Raw genomic sequence first — 18,243 nt, 5'->3', positions numbered from 1 at the left:
TCTCTTGTCCTGATATTAGCTAGTTATTTGGCCTTATTTTGCCTGATTACTAACTGAACTTCCCTTCCTGTCTCTCCATTTATGCATGAACCCCACCTGCTCTAACCTCATACAGTGCTCTTGACTATGTATATGCCTGTCTCTCTGATACCACCCTAAGGTGTCTCTGACCTGTTTGAGTCATTTGCCATGGCACTGAGCCTAGTCATGTGGTAATGGCCAAGGTATCCTTGTAGCAAAGACTATATCCAACATTAATGGGTTAAATAGAAAAAAAAGGGTACCCTTAGGTGCTGGCTCAGGAGAAGTCCCCAGTCAAAATGATCAGTTGCACACTGGGTCCACACCTGTTGTGTGACAATTTGTTAGACCTACAATGTCAATCATAGAATGGTACAGTTGTAAGTGACCTCCAGGGTCATTGGGTCCAAATCGCTGTTCAATGCAGGATTCACTAAATAATCCCAGACAGGTGTCTGTCAAGCCTCTGTTTGAAAACTTCAATTGAAGGACAACTTACCACTTTCTGTGGCAATCTGTTCCACTCATTGATCACTCTCACTAGCAAAAAGCTTTTTTCTAATATCTAATCTGTGTCTCAGAAAACCCTTCAGATATCTGTAAACAGCTATTAAGTCTCCTCTCCGCCTTCCTTTTTGCAAGCTAAACATTCCCAGATCCTTTAACCGTTCCTCATAGGAGATGATTTGCAGACCATTCACCATCTTGGTAACTCTTCTCTGAACTTGTTCCAGTTTGTTGATGTCATTTTTAAATTGTGGTTTCTAGAACTGGACCCAGTATTCCAGTTGAGGTCTGACTAAAGAAGACTAGAGGGGAATAGTTACTTCATTTGATCTAGACTCTATGCTTCTCTTAATATATCCAAGAATTATGTTTGCCTTTTTTGCTGCTGCATCACACTGTTGACTCATGTTCAGTCTGTGCTGTTGCTTACCTCAATTCCTTCATTCTGCAAGTGTGTTTTTTCTTTCATTTTTCTTACCCAGTGAAGGACCTTGCATTTCAATATCATTCTGTTAGTCGCTGTCCACTGTTCAAGCTTGTTGAGATCTTTTTAAATCCTCTCTCTTTTTTCTCTTGTATTAGCTATCCCTCCTAGCTTTGTGTCATCTGCAAATTTGATGAGTCTCCCCTCAATTCCCTCCTCCAGGTCATTTACAAAAATGTGTTATACAATTTTGGTACTGTGCATACAGCCTGACATACACCATATTCCAAACTCATTTAATTGGAGACCTGTGGGAGCCTTGGTACATCATAAATTCTCCAGTTTCCATAGTGCACAGTACTGCCTGCTTATTGCCTTAACATCTGGGACCCATGAATAACTCAGTTGACCCATAATTGTCGACTGCAAGGCTTTTGCTTTGCTAGTCTCTCTTTCTCTTTTCTATCTCTTATTTCTTATTTTCAGCTGTTGTTAACCATTAATATAATTTTCTAAGTTGTTACACTTTAAGGGTGCCCACTAGAGATGAGCGAACGTACTCGTCCGAGCTTGATGCTCGGGCGAATATTAGGGTGTTCGGGATGTTCGTTATTCGTAACGAACACCACACGATGTTCGGATGTTCGTCTATATGCGCTCAATGGGGCCGGCGGCAGCAGCGCCAACCCCATTGAGAACATATAGAAGACAAATCCTTCTTCTCTTCCACAGCTGTAACAGCTGTGACAGAGAAGAACGATGTTTGCCCATTGAATTCAATGGAACCGGCAATACAGCCGACTCCACTGAATGCAATGGGCTGCCGGCGATCGCGGGATGAATTGTCGGAAAGGGGTTAAATATATAAGCCCTTTCCTGCAATTCATCCAGAAATGTGTAAAAATAAAAAATATATATATACTCACCTGGTGCCGACAGACGGAGTTCAGCGCGGCAGGCTGCAGTTCTCCTGAACTGCTCTGAACAGCTGTGAGTAGTATTCAGCAGCCGGGGATTTAAAATCCCCGCCTGCTGAATAAGATGCCTCTGAATGGTCACAGCCTGACCAATCAGAGGCCAGCCCTCACTCACACCCATTCATGAATTCATGAATGGGTGTGAGTGAGGGCTGGCCTCTGATTGGTCAGGCTGTGACCATTCAGAGACATCTTATTCAGCAGGCGGGGATTTTAAATCCCCGGCTGCTGAATACTACTAACAGCTGTTCAGAGCAGTTCAGGAGAACTGCAGCCTGCCGCGCTGAACTCCGTCTGTCGGCACCAGGTGAGTATATATATATTTTTTATTTTTACACATTTCTGGATGAATTGCAGGAAAGGGCTTATATAGTTAACCCCTTTCCGACAATTCATCCCGCGATCGCCGGCAGCCCATTGCATTCAGTGGAGTCGGCTGTATTGACGGCTCCATTGAATTCAATGGGCTAACATCGTTCTTCTCTGCCACAGCTGTTACAGCTGTGGCAGAGGAGAACTTGCTGTGTCGTTCCCATCATTTTCTTGAATTGCCAAGATTTTCACACATGAAAACCTTAGCGAGCATCGGCGAAATACAAAAATGTTCCGGTCGCCCATTGACTTCAATGGGGTTCGTTATTCGAAACGAACACCCGAACATCGCGGGAAGTTCGTTTCGAATAACGCGAACCCGAACATTTTGGTGTTCGCTCATCTTTAGTGCCCACCCTTAAAATCTCTTATACTTTATGCAAAGTACAAGGTTGTGCAATTTTACTACTGCATAACAATGTAAATGAACAAGTCCTACTTTTTTAACTTAGAGCAAAAAAAAAAAGTTAGAAAATGCATTTTTGAAAGGTATATTTGATATGTTCCCCTGCATTAAATGTGATTTAATATTACCTGAGTCAGGCCTTGCAATTTTCTTGATCCCATCGAATGACTTTTCTGTTTAAGTAAATAAAAAGTATATTGATGATTAAAACTATAACTGCAGATTTCCTAATGTTTCTTCTGTGAAAGAACATAAATTCTGAAATCCATAGGTTTAGTGGCAAAACGTTTTGGGGAATGTGAAATATGGTATGATGTGATAGGATTTTGAGGTACCGGTAGGTGAAATATTTACTCTGTCCTATAAATACAGTATTAGCGATGTGGCAGCTGTAATTAGCACTTTCACAGAATCCAACCATGTTCCACAATAAAAAAAAAACTTTGGATGCAATATTTCTGCTGCTAGATGCCACAGTGTTAATTTAATGGACCTGAAAACTCTTCATGTCAATTAACTTTACTAAGATCATGAAGGTTATATTAACTTCATTTTGATAATTTTGACTAGAGCCATGCTCCATGATCCATGCATGGGAGTGCCATGGGAGCATGTGGTTTTTCAGCTTTTGACAGCTGTAGATACTGTTGTGCACCAGCAATTATGTGAGCAAATTACTTGAATGTGTTCCAAAGGCCACAAACATTTAATGGAAATTTAACACTACAGTAACACTATCGCTTAGTCATATCTGTATCTTTATACAGCTTTTTTCCTTTCTACACTCAGTGTGGTCCTATAACATCTGTTATTTGAATGTGGCTTAATGTTACTCTAATTACATTAATTAGTAATATTATAGAAATAGCATTCAGTATGAATGTTGTTGGTTTACTAAATTTTTTTAACTTTTTTTTTCTTAGACAATTGTCATTGAACAACACCAGAAGACACCTGGCTTATTTAGTAGCGAGGTCTTAAATAACTCAGCCTTCAATCCACTAGCTGGCAGACTAACAAACATCTCAAATGGTACTCCGGTTTTAATAAATAACTCTTATTAAATAGACAGGTAAGAAGGAAATGTATCTACTTCACATTTTAATAAGGCATATTCAACAGATTTGCTTATATTTTGAAAGAAAATGTCCTATTTTCCGATCTAAACTTACTTTTGGCTATTTTTTTAAAATTTCATAATAATAAATCACTACAGATAAACTGCTCATTTATCAATAAAAGTTAAAGAAGATTATGGTTAGAGATGAGTGAGCACACTCGGATAAGGCAGTTACTCGAGCAAGCGTCGCTCTTTTCGAGTAACTGCATTCTTGTCCGAGGCTTGCGGGGGGAGGGGGCGCGGGGGTCAGCGGTGGGTGGTGGGTGGGAGAGTGAGAGAGATCTCGCTACCCCCCGTTGCCCCCCGAGACTGCTCGCTGCTCGGACAAGAATGCAGTTACTTAAGAAGAGCGACGCTCGCTCGAGTAACTGCCTTATTCGAGTGTGCTCGCTCATCTCTAATTATGATGAATCATTTAGAATATATTTTTCTCTTATAAGTTTTTATTTTAAAGCGTTTATAAATCCAGTATACCAGAGGCTGATATTGGGAGACTAAAGAGAAGTATGAACACGGAGGAATAGCCTAGATAACAGTCAGAGATATCTTACCATATTCATTTAAGCCAGATACAGAAAGCTGTAGAAGAAATAAATATAATCATCAGCAACATTGAATAAATGTGTCATAGAAACAAATCTATGCAGAAATTGTTCATGTAGGAAAATAATTTAGCTACCAACATTTCTTTGATACTAATTAAATAGTGGATTTTGATGAATTGCAATCCTTATATTTGCCAGGAAGTACCAAATGTTCAATGCTTGGGGAAGCAACTTGTAGGGGGTTGCAACAGCAGACAAGGAAAAAAAAAAAGTGCTGTTTTTTCAAACCCCTTCCACTGCCTTCTGATGCATATTAATGCGAAACCGCCTACCGCCCCCTTTTTGTGTGTGGGGAGGGGAACAGAGAGCTCAGTTTGAAAGCACAAAGACATGGGCATGAGGCTGAAGGATGGACTAAAAATGGAGAAGAAGATCAATGCCCTCTTTGTCCTCGGCAGTGCCAGCGCTGATTAGTTTAGCAATATTCAGTAGACTTCTTTCTGTTTTTGCTGCTCCACTAATCGGAGCCTGAGCCTACACATAGATAGGCAGTATAAAGGGAAGTGTTGCTCACCTTTTTTAAACTGACTTGTAGCTCTGATCATAGTTTAAGTTTTAAAACAGAACTCACAGTGAAGATATTCTTTTGAGCAATGTAGACAATAGCTGATATTGTTATCATGAGAGAAAAGGAGTACACAGGTGACAAGTCTTAAGGCCCATTTACACTGGACGATTACCGCTAAAACTTCGCTCATCGGCGATCATTTTAGCGATAATCGGTGCGTGTAAATGGGTGCGGGGCTCTTTTCGCTCTTCATCAAAATCAAGTGAGCTTGATTTTAGCAATCAGTTTTATCAGTCGTTCTCCAGGGGTGGGGAAGGGGGGGGGGGGTTCTGATAGCATTGTTTCCCCCATAAAGAACAAAGGATCTGAGCACAGCTAATTAGCATGCACTCAGTGAAGGCTTAATTAGCATACATAATTGGCATTTAAGTAGCTGAGAAACTACTTAAATGCCAATTATTTTGTAAGCAAAATAATCGCTCAAAGCTGTCTTTCAAGCTGTTGCTTGAGCGATCTTTGAGCAATTATCTGCTCGTGTAAATGGGCCTTTAGTTACTACTCATTGCTGAACATTCGGTCTAATTAATGCAGTATATCCTGTAATGCTCTACTATGGTCGCAGATAATTTAAAGAATTCTCTATTATGCAGCATGTCTGAGTGAATGACTGTCTGCTTGTACCCTGCAGCATTATGGCACCCTGCCATCCATAAGAGTACCCCCTGGTGCCATTTTCAATACATTTACAGCACTACCACTATGTAGATATTGGCCATCTAACCCTCCAATGCCATTGTTAACATTAAATGCAGCATTTCAGGCATTACACAGAGGGTGGATAGGATTGTGGGGTGCTGGTAGGTTTCCATGACAGCCAAGGGCCTAATGAAGTTCTCTGTGTCGACCCTTTTGGTACTTTTATTACATCATGATAGATGTTATTATATTAGTAATCAAGCAATGGCATGGATAAATAAAATGTTAAAAGTATTAAAAATGCACTCTGGCTGACAGCTAACTGAAGATTAAAGTCAACTGTAGTCTGCCTCACCATACAGGGTGTGAGCACTAAAAGTGTTTCTAAACTGTAAATTCTATTCTCTTTTTATTTAATGGTTGGGATTTTTTAAAGATACAAAGAAGCTGTGACACCCAGGAATTCTGCTCCCTGGAGGCGAAGAAAAGAATTAGAGATAGTTTCTAAAACTCAAATAAAACACATAACTCAAATATACACATCTTAACTGCATGAAAAATTACGTTATAAGAATGTTAAAATTTCCTTTCATCCTGTTTCAAGTATCCTGAATGTCTCAACATTGGCAACTGAGGGCAAACTCTAGATGCTGCCCATGTATCTGTCAATAGTAGGCAAACAAATTCACATGATTCTATTGTTTTTACAATGTTGTTTATTCAACAAATAAGTCATTATTGAAGAAATGGAAATTTATTACAAACATGACGAACATATGAGATCATTTTCTATTATGGACACAAGAGGTTAAAGGGGTTGTCTCGCGAAAGCAAGTGGGGTTAAGCACTTCTGTATGGCCATATTAATGCACTTTGTAATATACATCGTGCATTAAATATGAGCCATACAGAAGTTATTCACTTACCTTCCCTGCGCTGGCGTCCCCGTCTCCATGGCTCCGTCTAACTTCAGCGTCTAATTGCCCGATTAGACGCGCTTGCGCAGAAAGGTCTTCTGCCTTCGGCTCGCTCTGGCACGAGCGGCGTTCTGGCTCCGCCCCCTTCCACGCGTCATCGCGTAGCTCCGCCCCGTCACGTGTGCCGATTCCAGCCAATCAGGAGGCTGGAATCGGCACATGACATGGGGCGGAGCTATGTGATGACGCGTGCAAGGGGGCGGAGCCAGAACGCCACTCATGCCAGAGCGAGCCAAAGGCAGAAGACCCTTCTGCGCAAGCGGGCGATTAGACGCTGAAGTTAGACGGAGCCATGGAGACGGGGACGCCAGCGCAGGGAAGGTAAGTGAATAACTTCTGTATGGCTCATATTTAATGCACGATGTACATTACAAAGTGCATTAATATGGCCATACAGAAGTGCTGAACCCCACTTGCTTTCGCGAGACAACCCCTTTAATTTACTTGCAATGTTGGAGATAGAGGTACACTTGTCACAAGTTCTGCTACAAATAGCAGGAGAAGGAGGTAAATCATCTGACCCATGTTGTTGGGGTACATCTGCTGTATCGGAAGGATTTGTCCCTTACCTAGATTAATGCTAACCTTCATGTCAGGACTGCCTTATATACTCGCAAATGATAGAAATCTAGCCAATCGCATAGCAGAATTAATGATAAAATGTAACCCTGAAAACAAGAGCCTGGAACAGGTGTATGCTTGTTAAAGGTGTATAATTATCTTTATCTATAACAGCCTGGTGACTGCCACAAAGATGTTCTACAATTTGTTCAGCAAGTTATTTCCATGGTCAGTTTTTATGTTATGTCATATTGATAATTTTGTGTACGTATGTCAAATCTGAAAAAGAAATGAACAAAAAAAATTTTTTAGACATGATCTTTCCCACTGTAGTCTTTTTTTTAATTTTTACTAGAGATGAGCGTGTACCTAAATGCTTGGGTGCTCGTTACTTAAGTCGAACTTGTCGTAATGCTCGAGAGCTCGTTTCGAGTAACGAACTCCATTGAAGTCAATGGAGGACTCAAGCATTTTTCAAGCTGACCAATGCTCCGCTGAGGCGAGGTTGTGTGAAACACCTGAAAACATCAGGAAGTCATGGAAACGACGTTCCCCGTGTCTGCCATCTTTGCACACCTATGCAATGGCATGGTTAAATAAAATGTTACAAATATTAAAACTACAGTCTGGCTGACAGCTCTCTGAAGTTTATAGTTAGCTTTAATCTGTCTCACAAAAAGGCTGTGAGCACTAAAAGTGTCTCTAAACTGTAAAAACTATTTTCTTGTTATTTAATGGTTGGGATTTTCCAATGATAAAAGAAGCTATGAAGCCCAGGAATTCTGCTCACTTAAAGTGAAGGAAAGAATTAGAGATCCTTTTTAAATCTGAAATAAAACACAACTCAAATATACACATCTCAACGGCATCAAAATTATGTTATTAGAATTAGAGATGAGCGAACCTACTCGGCCACGCCCCTTTTTCGCCCGAGCACCGCGATTTTCGAGTACTTCCGTACTCGGGGGAAAATATTCGGGGGGGGCGCCGTGGGTGAGTGGGGAGTTGCAGCGGGGAGTGGGGGGGAGAAGGAGAGAGAGAGGGCTCCCCCCTGTTCCCTGCTGCTACCCCCCGCTCCACCACGCCTCCCCCCGCCCCCCGGCGCCCCCCGAATGTTTTCACCCAAGTACGGAAGTACTCGAAAATCGCGGTGCTCGATCGAGTAATTACTCGAAATTAGTAGGTTCGCTCATCTCTAATTAGAATGTTAAAATTTGCTTTAATATTGTTTCATGTATCCTGAATGTCTCGTCATTGCCAATAAAGGGCAAACTCTTCTTGCTGCCTGTGTATCTGTGAGTTATAGGCAAAAAAATTTACATTATTCTATTCTATTTACAATGTTGTTTAATAAACGAACAAAGAAGAAAATGGGAATTTAATAAAAGTTGAAGAACATATGAGATAATTTTCTAATATGGACACAAGAGGATAACTTACTTGCAATGCTGGAGATAGAGGTACACTTGTCACAAGTTCTGCTACAAATAGCAGAAGGAGGTAAATCTTCTCACCCATGTTGTTGAGGTATATCTACTGAATCGGAAGGATTTGTCCCTTACCTAGATTAATGTTAACCTTCATGTCAGGACTGCCTTATATACTCACAAATGATAGAAATCTAGCCAATCACGAAGCAAAACTAATGATATTTACAATGGTGAAAACAAGAGCCTAGAGCAGGTTTATGCCTGTTAAAGGTGTATAATTATCTTTAGATATAACAGCCTGGTGACTGCCACGGAGATGTTCTCTAATTCGTTCAGCAAGTTCCACGGTCAGTTTTTATGGTGTGTCATATTGAAAATTTTGTGTATATGTGTCAAACCTGAAAAAAAAAAATAGCAGAAAAACATTTTTAGACCTGGTCTTTTCTTTGGGGGGGAGGGGGGGGGGGGGGCTGCAGTTTCTATTTGTTCCATGTTGGAGAATATATGACTTTTTGACCACTTTTTTTTTTCTTTCTTTTCTTTGAGTTACGGTGACCAAAACAACACAATTCTGGTATTTTTTTTAGACAGTGTTCACCATGTAGGATTTAGAATTTAATAAATTAGACATTTACGGATACAACAATACCATTTTCTAATGCAATGACTGGAGAAATATTGTTTTACTTTTAATATTTTTTTATGTATTAATAAAAAAAAACTTTAGTAATCTTATGTTTCCTTTTTTATCATTACCAGTAGAGAAATTGACAATCTGATCGCATTCACAATACAGTGCAATGCTTCAGTATTGAATTAAGTTGTTCACTTGAAGAGAATCTGTCAGCTATTTTGAGCCCCATAAGCTAAGTTCATGGGCTGACAGTAGCTGACCCACTGAGTTCAGAGATGTAAGTTTTATACTCACCTTCCCCAGTGTGAGCGCTAGAAACCATCGCTCAATGCAATAAGCGACGCGCTAAGTAGTCCACCCATGCTAATTTTATAATGGGCAGACTACTTAGCAGCCCCACTAAATAGATTCAGCAGAGACTTTCAGCGGTCACACCAAGGAGGTGCAGGGGAAGATGAATTTAAAAAATTGCATCCTCAGACTCAGCGCATCAACTACTTTCAGCCCATAAGCTTAGCCTATAGAGATTTGTCTCCAATTGGTATTGGCAATTACCTAGGGAAGGGGGGGATGAAAAAGAATCATGGCTTCACAAAAAAATAGATTATACCTACCCGATAATCGGGTTTCCAGGAGTCTCCACGACAGCACCAATTGAGATTGCCTCCTCCTGATAGGACAGGAACATACTGAGAGGTTAAAAGCTCCCCCCCTTCCCCACTTTCCTCAGTGGATTCTAACGAATTGCCAGGGTAGGAGCTTAAATCAAATTCTTTCCCTAACTGGGATTTTTTTTTTTTTGGGGGGGGGGGGGGGGGGGGGAATTATATTCTATAATTTCTTTTCTATGTTCTTAGGGAGGGGGAGGTACGGGTGCTGTCGTGGAGACTCCTGGAAACCCGATTATCGGGTAGGTATAATCTATTTTTTCCCCAGTCGTCTCCACGACAGCACCAATTGAGATGTACCAACTAAAGTTTATTAGGGTGGGATTGCTGCCAAGAGGACTTTGCGGCCGAAGGCCATGTCCTCGTCCTGCTGCACTTTTACCCTATAGTGTTTAATGAACGTGTGGGGTTTTTTCCAGACTGCGGCCTTGCATATCTGCTTGACCGAAGCTGAGCTATGTTCGGCCCGTGAGGATGCTACTGCCCTTGTAGAATGGGCTTTACGAGCTAACAGGATTTCCTTCCCGAGGGCCTTATAGGACTCTATAATGGCAGGCGGATCCACTGGCTATGGAGTTTTTTGCCACTTTGTTTCCTTTATTTGAGCCTCTGAACTGGACGAACAGGTTGTCGTCCCGTCTCCAGTGGCTTGTCGCATCTATGTAGCCTAGGACTGCTCTCCTAACGTCCAGGCAGCTTAGGGTTTTTTCTTCTTCGTTTTTAGGTTTACTAAAGAATGAGGGAATTATTATGTCTTGGGACCTATGAAAATGTGATATACCACTTTTGGCATGAAGGCAGGGTCCATTTTAAATACTAATTTGGTGTCCGAGATTTTTAGGAATGGGTGGCGAATGGACAAGGCCTGAAGTTCGCTAACCCGCCTTGCGGACGTGATGGCTACTAGGAAAACGGTCTTGATCGTAAGCATTTTTGTCGGTAGTGCTTCGATCGGCTCGAATGGTCCCGCTGTCATGGCCCTTAGGGCCCAATTAAGGTTCCAGTCTGGAACAAGGTTTATGGGTCTAGGTCGTAATCTAGCTGCTGCTGTCAGGAACCTGTTGACCCATCTATTGTCCGCGAACTTTGTGTCGCATATGGCGCTAAGGGCTGCGACCTGGACCTTCAGGGTATTTGGAGAGAGGCCCATCTGTAGGCCCTCCTGCAAGAACTCTAAGATCAAAGGGATGTCCGGGATAGAATCCCCAGAATCCCTTTCCTGTCTCCATGAGGAAAACCTTCTCCAAACCTTCTGGTAGATAAGGTGGGTCGTCTTTTTTTCTGCTGGACATTAACGTTTCTACCACTCTCTCTGAGAATCCCTTCCCCCTTAGTGAGGATTCCTCAAGAGCCATGCTGTTAAGTGGAGTTTGTCTAAGCCCGGGTGGTTCAGTGGCCCCTGTGATAGCAGATGTGTCCGGGTAGGAAAGGTGACTGGGTCCTGGACGCTCAACATTGTCAGAAGACCGAACCAAATTCTTTTGGGCCAGAAGGGGGTCACGAGGATCAGTGTGCATAACTGGGTTCTGAAATGTTGTAGGACTCTGGGGATCAGCGGTATCGGAGGAAAAACATACGCCAGCCCCTCTCCCCAGTCCTGGCCTAGGGCGTCTATTGCTGTAGGACGATCTCCTGGCCGGAGGGAGAAGAAATTGCTTACTTTGGCGTTCTCCCTGGTTGCAAACAGGTCCAATTGTGGGATCCCCCACTGGTTGGTCAGGGTTCTGAATGCTTCCAGGGAGAGAGACCATTCTCCTGGGTCTATTTGCCTCCTGCTGAGAAAGTCCGCTTTTTGGTTTAGCGTCCCCTTTAAGTGTGTTGCCGTGATCGAAAGGATCTGGCCCTCTGCCCAGTGGAAAATTTTCTGCAAAATGTTTTGCAGGGCAGGAGACCTTGTGCCCCCCTGGTGCCGAATATGGGCGACCGTGGTGGTATTGTCCGACAGTATCTTTATATGCTGGTTCCGTAGCGAGTTTCCTAACTGCTGTAGGACCCGCCATACGGCCTGTAGCTCTCTGTAGTTGGAGGATTGTTCTTTTATCCTTTGAGACCACGGGCCCTGAAAGAACTGGGCTCCCCATCCCCAGGCGCTTGCGTCCATTGTGATGTGCGTGGCTGGGTTTTGTAGCCAATGAACCCCTCTCTGCAGGTTCGCTGGGGATGTCCACCAACGCAGGGATGTTTTCACTGTGTTTGGGATATACATTTTTGTCCCTAGCGAGGACTGCTTTTTGTCCAACGTGGATAGGACGGAGGCCTGCAGAGCTCTGGTGTGAGCCTGGGCCCATGCTACTCTGGGAATGCATGACGTCAAGCTTCCCAGAAGAGACATGGCTTCCCGAATTGTGTATGATCGTCTCTGTAGGAAGGATTTGACCAGCCTTCAGATTTTTTGTATTTTTTCCTCGGGCAGGCAGGAGCATTGTAATTCTGAGTTGAGCGTTATGCCCAAAAACGTCTTCTTCCTGTCGGGGTCTAAGCTGGATTTTTCCCAGTTTATGATCCATCCTAGAGACTGGAGGAGTTCTAGCACTATCTCTAGGTGTTTTGTTAGTAGTTTTCTGGACTCTGCTATTATCAAAATATCGTCCAGGTAGGGTATTATTAGGACCAACTTTTTCCTCAGGTAGGCGGCTACCTCTGCCATAATTTTGGTAAAAATTCTGGGTGCTGAGGAGATCCCGAAAGGCAGGCATCTGAATTGGTGGTGCTCTATTCCTTTGCCCATATCCACTGCGAACCTTAGGTATTTTTGGGACCCCTCGTGGATCGGTACGTGGAAATAAGCGTCCTTCAGATCGATGGATGCCATGAAGGCCCCTTTGGGAATCAGCTTTATCGTTGAGGAGATGGACTTCATTTTGAATTTGTACTTGACGCAGGTGTTCAGAGGTTTCAGATTCACTATCATCCGCTGTTTCCCGCAGGGTTTTCTTACTAGGAAAAGCCTGGAATAATGGCCCTGGGTTTCCTCGTTTCGCGGTACGGGGGATATTGGGTTTAGCTGTTGCAGGTCCCGAACACTTTGCCTTAGTAAGTGTAACTGTTGCCCTGAGCCTCACATGATAACGAATTTCCTTCTGGGGAGGGACACCAGTTCTATCCGGTATCACTGCTGTAAGATCAACATTCACCATTCCCTAGTAGGAGGGACAAACATAGACCATCTAAACTTTCTGTTCAACGTAAACCAAATTTTTATCCCAATAGGTACCAATACAATCTACATCATCAAGGTACCGCTTGGGAAAATAGTTTTAATTTTCCAAATCCCCAAAGAAACGGTTATGGTACATACCCTCCCTTTAGACACTATGATCCACCACCTCCACTACTGTCATTAGATTGGAGACATTTACCCCCTTGTGATTACCCACCATATAGACAATATCCTAATCCCTATAGAAGGTACAGCACTTATAATATTTCTAATTACAGAGACCGACCTAACAATCGATCCCTGTATAAAACCTCTCATCATAAACAGATGACAGTTAGAAAAAATACGACTAATTCTAAACATAAGATAAACAGTAAATCCCTTCCACAAACAGCTACAACTGTGGATATGACTGGTAATGCACAAAGAGAGGACTGTGTACCCATAGGCGTAATTACTAATGTACGGAGTGAAGATTCTCCACCTCTAGATACTCAACCCAATCCGATTATTACCAGCTCAGATGTATCTACTGTCTCTCAAATACATAATACCCCTTACCATACCTCTTTAAATACCCCTCCTGCTCTAGTTAACATTTCAGGGAGCCCTACAGACCTGATCAGATATTTAAAAATTCAAGAAACTGACATAATAGAGAATCCAAAAAAAACAACTGAAGGGACTATTCCCACACTTCAAAAATTGTCATCTGATACAACATCTAAGCCTTTTTTAGAGGAGAACACCTCTCGGTCTCCCTTAGCCGAGAGACTCACCTCAAACATAAGGGTCACTCGGAGCTCCGTTGTAACCAACACCAAAGGGAGAATGCTACCATCCAAAACTCCCATGACCAATGGGTCGAATGCCCAAAAGATTACCAAGTTTTATCAATCTCCAAACAGACCTCCCCCAAACCCCATAGAACCAGAAGAAGGGGTAAACGGGGCGGCCGTAAAAATAGGAAAATTATCAAAACAAGCAACAATAAAAATGATGCACAAACTACAGTCTCCAACGACCAAGCATTAAAAATGGGTGTATTTAACCTTTCTAAACACACGCTCACACAGGGTGAACTGGATGTCCTCTCTAGAGGTTTGTCATATAGTCCATCTAATCGCCCTGCTTTATTTGAACTTTTTGTAGACTTGAATTCGTTCGTATGAAAACTCACGTTAAAAAGACATTTTTTTCTAAATAAAGATAACCCCAGTCATCAAATGACCAACCAAGACAATCTGATAGAGATCCAACCTTTATATACTGATTTAAAACCAGCCAGTAAATTTTATCCCATTGAATCAAAAGGACCCAACATTACAATGTTTTACAATGAGGTATTAACAGGTTTCAAACAGCTGATTGACAATTCAGGCACTATCCCCGCTAAGAATAAGAAAAAGAGTAACTTGACAACCATCCAACTCAAATTGATTAAGAAATTGACAAATGAAAAAGAGGTAGTTATAAAACAAGCCGACAAGAGGGGGGGGTGGGGGTGGTCCTCATGGACAAATCCTATTATCTTGAAGAGGCCACCCGGATTCCCAATAATAATGAGAATTATAAACCCCTACAGAATGATCCCTCTGTCGATCTACAAAATAAATTGTCCCTATTAATCAATAAAGCCTATGAGGATAAATGTATTTCTAAAAATGAAAAAGCGTACCTATTTCCCAAACATCCAGAAACAGCTTATTTTTATTTCTTGCCAAAAATACATAAATCCATAACCCAACCACCAGGCAGACCAATTATAGCTGGGATCAATTCTCTTACCAGCAACTTGTCAAACAATTGCAAAGGCTGGTAGTACAACTGCCAGCCTACCTTAAAGGAGATGTCCCGCGCCGAAACGGGTTTTTTTTTTTTTAAACCCCCCCCCCCGTTCGGCGCGAGACAACCCCGATGCAGGGGTTAAAAAAACCACCCGCACAGCGCTTACCTGAATCCCGGCGGTCCGGTGACTTCAATACTTACCGCTGAAGATGGCCGCCGGGATCTTCTACCTTCGTGGACCGCAGCTCTTCTGTGCGGTCCACTGCCGATTCCAGCCTCCTGATTGGCTGGAATCGGCACGTGACGGGGCGGAGCTACACGGAGCCGCTCTCTGGCACGAGCGGCTCCATAGAAGAAAGCAGAAGACCCGGACTGCGCAAGCGCGGCTAATTTGGCCATCGGAGGGCGAAAATTAGTCGGCACCATGGAGACGAGGACGCTAGCAACGGAGCAGGTAAGTATAAAACTTTTTATAACTTCTGTATGGCTCATAATTAATGCACAATGTACATTACAAAGTGCATTATTATGGCCATACAGAAGTGTATAGACCCACTTGCTGCCTCGGGACAACCCCTTTAAGGATACAACACATATTTTGCAACTATTAGAGAATATAACATGGAAAAATTCATACATCTGGGTCACTTTAGATGTTAGTGCCCTATACTCCAATATCCTCCATATTCAAGGTTTGCAGGCGGTTAAACATTTTTTAGACAAAGATTTAATTCCCACACGACAAAAAGAATTCATTCTAGACAGTATCCACTTTATTCTTCATAATAACTACTTCAAGTTTAATAGCCAATTCTACATACAAACAAGAGGGACCGCTATGGGGACGAAGTGTGCCCCATGTTACGCTAACTTGTACATGGGGGCATTTGAAGAACAACTGTCGGATCCCCATATTCACTTCTATAAAAGATATATCGATGACGTCATCCTTATATGGGATGGGACCATCGAAGAAGTCATTAATTTCATTTCTCAATTAAACTGAAATTCTTGGAACCTTGAATTTACAGGCTCTTATAGCCAAACACAAATTACCTTGCTGGATCTCGATATATATATTGAGACAGATACTATCCAAAAAAAAACCCATTTCAAAACAGTCGATGCTAACAGTTTTCTTGATTTCCACAGCAACCATGCGAAACAGTGGAAATTAAACGTTCCGTTTGGTCAATTCAAACGGATCAGACGGAACTGTTCCACTATCGAACTATACAATAAACAATCGGACATCTTATCACAACGTTTTAGGGATAAACATTACCCAGAGACATTAAAGGGGTTGTCCCGCGCCGAAACGGGTTTTTTTTTTTTTTCAACCCCCCCCCCCCCCGTTCGGCGCGAGACAACCCCGATGCAGGGGTTAAAAAAGAACACCGGAGAGTGCTTACCTGAATCCCCGTGCTCCGGTGACTTCTTACTTACCTGCTGAAGATGGCCGCCGGGATCTTCACCCTCGGTGGACCGCAGGGCTTCTGTGCGGTCCATTGCCGATTCCAGCCTCCTGATTGGCTGGAATCGGCACGTGACGGGGCGGAGCTACACGGAGCTACACGGAGCCCCATTGAGGAAAGAAGAAGACCCGGACTGCGCAAGCGTGGCTAATTTGGCCATTAGACGGCGAAAATTAGTCGGCTCCATGGAAACGAGGACGCTAGCAACGGAGCAGGTAAGTGAAAAACTTCTTATAACTTCTGTATGGCTCATAATTAATGCACAATGTACATTACAAAGTGCATTAATATGGCCATACAGAAGTGTATAGACCCACTTGCTGCCGCGGGACAACCCCTTTAATCTTAGATTCTAGAAATAAGGCCCAACAAGGAGATAGGGGCATCAGTCCATCCCATTCTAAAATACATAGTTCCAAGGACATTACTCCATTACATAAATATGATTGCAATTTCATAACTCGTTACAATTCTTTTCATAAAGAATTGAGGGATATCATCAAACAACACTGGCACATTTTAAAATTAGACCCCCTATTATCATCAGAGTTATCTTCTCAACCTCAAATATTATTTAGAAGGAGCCGCACTTTAGGTAACATCTTAGCTCCTTCCCGTCCGAAACAATTTAATCCAACTAGGACAATGAAACAAATTCACCCTTTAATACCTTCAGGCACTTATAAATGCGGTAAACAGAACTGCAAATGCTGCCCTATAATTTGTCATAAAAGAAAAGAGGTTGAATCTCTTCATGGTAGTCCCTCCTTTCCAATTAAACAACACTTGGATTGTGGATCAGAATACATTATCTATCTCATTGAATGTCCCTGTCCAATGAGGTACATATGACGTACGATAAACCCTTTACAGAGCCGAGCTAACCAACACCGGTTTAACATCAAGAATAACTATTTGAAACATAGCGTATCAAAACATTTTTCCATCTACCATAATTCTAATCCATCTCTATTAAAAATTACGCCAATAGAACAAATTCCCGTCGGCAATTTTTCAATATTAAAAGCGAAAGAAATGTTCCATATATTTCATTTTAATACTCTAACCCCTCATGGTTTGAATTAGACATTAGAGAAAATTTAAATTTTTAATATAAATATATATGTTTTTTTATTTATATATGTATGTATATTTATATGTATATATTTTCCCTCATTTTTAATCAAATATCATTGATAATATTATTATGACATATTATGTTTTTACATATCCATTATGTGTTCTCTGCCATATATCACATGAACCCACCAATGCATGGCCATGTGATTGTATCATAGCACACATTGTGGGACAGTTGTATTATTATAATAATATGTCCCTCGCCTAATTTATATAAACGGGTTCTTTATTGTTTGATGACACGATGTCTTCCTTCTGAGTGATGTGCGCAATAGCCCTTTAAGGCATCTCCCTGTGGGCCAGTGGCACAGTTACGCGATTCGCTCCACCCCCTCATTTGACGTCACCACATCACATGATCACCACTCAGAACAACTGTAAGCACGCCGCGTCATCACGCGACGTGCTTCACGCCCCTAATTGACGTCAGCTCACATGTGACTAGCTTCCGGCATTCTCCATGAGCCTGCCGCGACGTGCCCGCAGAGACTCCGTTTTCTACATCATCACGCTCCCACGTGACCATACGTCCCCATGTGACTATTCACTGAATACACCCAGAGCCCGCCGCGTCTTCACGCGGCGCGCCTGACATACACACGTGACCATCTGACATCGGAAACGATCCCACACACCGTATGGGGAGGTACTTACTTATTTTATTATTATTATCCTTCTATATATACTGTATGTCTTTTATCATGCCTTGTACTTGATGAAGGCCTAAATTTTGCATGGCCGAAACGCGTCTACCATCATCTAATAAATCGTGGA

At 42.2% G+C, this 18,243-nt stretch overlaps 1 protein-coding gene across 3 annotated transcripts in view; it reads right to left on the bottom strand.

Moving 5' to 3' along the window:
* LOC136631580 (embryonic protein UVS.2-like) overlaps nt 1–8,708 on the bottom strand; it is a 31,261-nt gene extending 22,553 nt beyond the window's left edge. Inside the window, exons 1-3 of one of the 3 annotated variants that reach the window (XM_066605861.1) lie at nt 8,615–8,708; nt 4,379–4,406; nt 2,836–2,880 (exon numbers count right to left, since the gene is read on the bottom strand). In XM_066605861.1, coding sequence (XP_066461958.1) covers nt 2,836–2,880; nt 4,379–4,406; nt 8,615–8,692 — 151 coding nt within the window. In that variant the 5' untranslated portion in view covers nt 8,693–8,708. Of the gene's footprint in view, nt 1–2,835; nt 2,881–4,378; nt 4,407–7,057; nt 7,143–8,614 lie in introns of those variants that run through there. The other 2 variants (XM_066605860.1, XM_066605862.1) reach the window with 2 other exon arrangements.
* Nucleotides 8,709–18,243: the final 9,535 nt, after the last annotated feature.

This window comes from Eleutherodactylus coqui, chromosome 6, assembly GCF_035609145.1.
Source record: "Eleutherodactylus coqui strain aEleCoq1 chromosome 6, aEleCoq1.hap1, whole genome shotgun sequence".
Lineage (NCBI taxonomy): Eukaryota > Metazoa > Chordata > Amphibia > Anura > Eleutherodactylidae > Eleutherodactylus > Eleutherodactylus coqui.
Note: the sequence above shows the minus strand (reverse complement) of the source record. Positions and strands in the feature narration are given on the sequence as shown.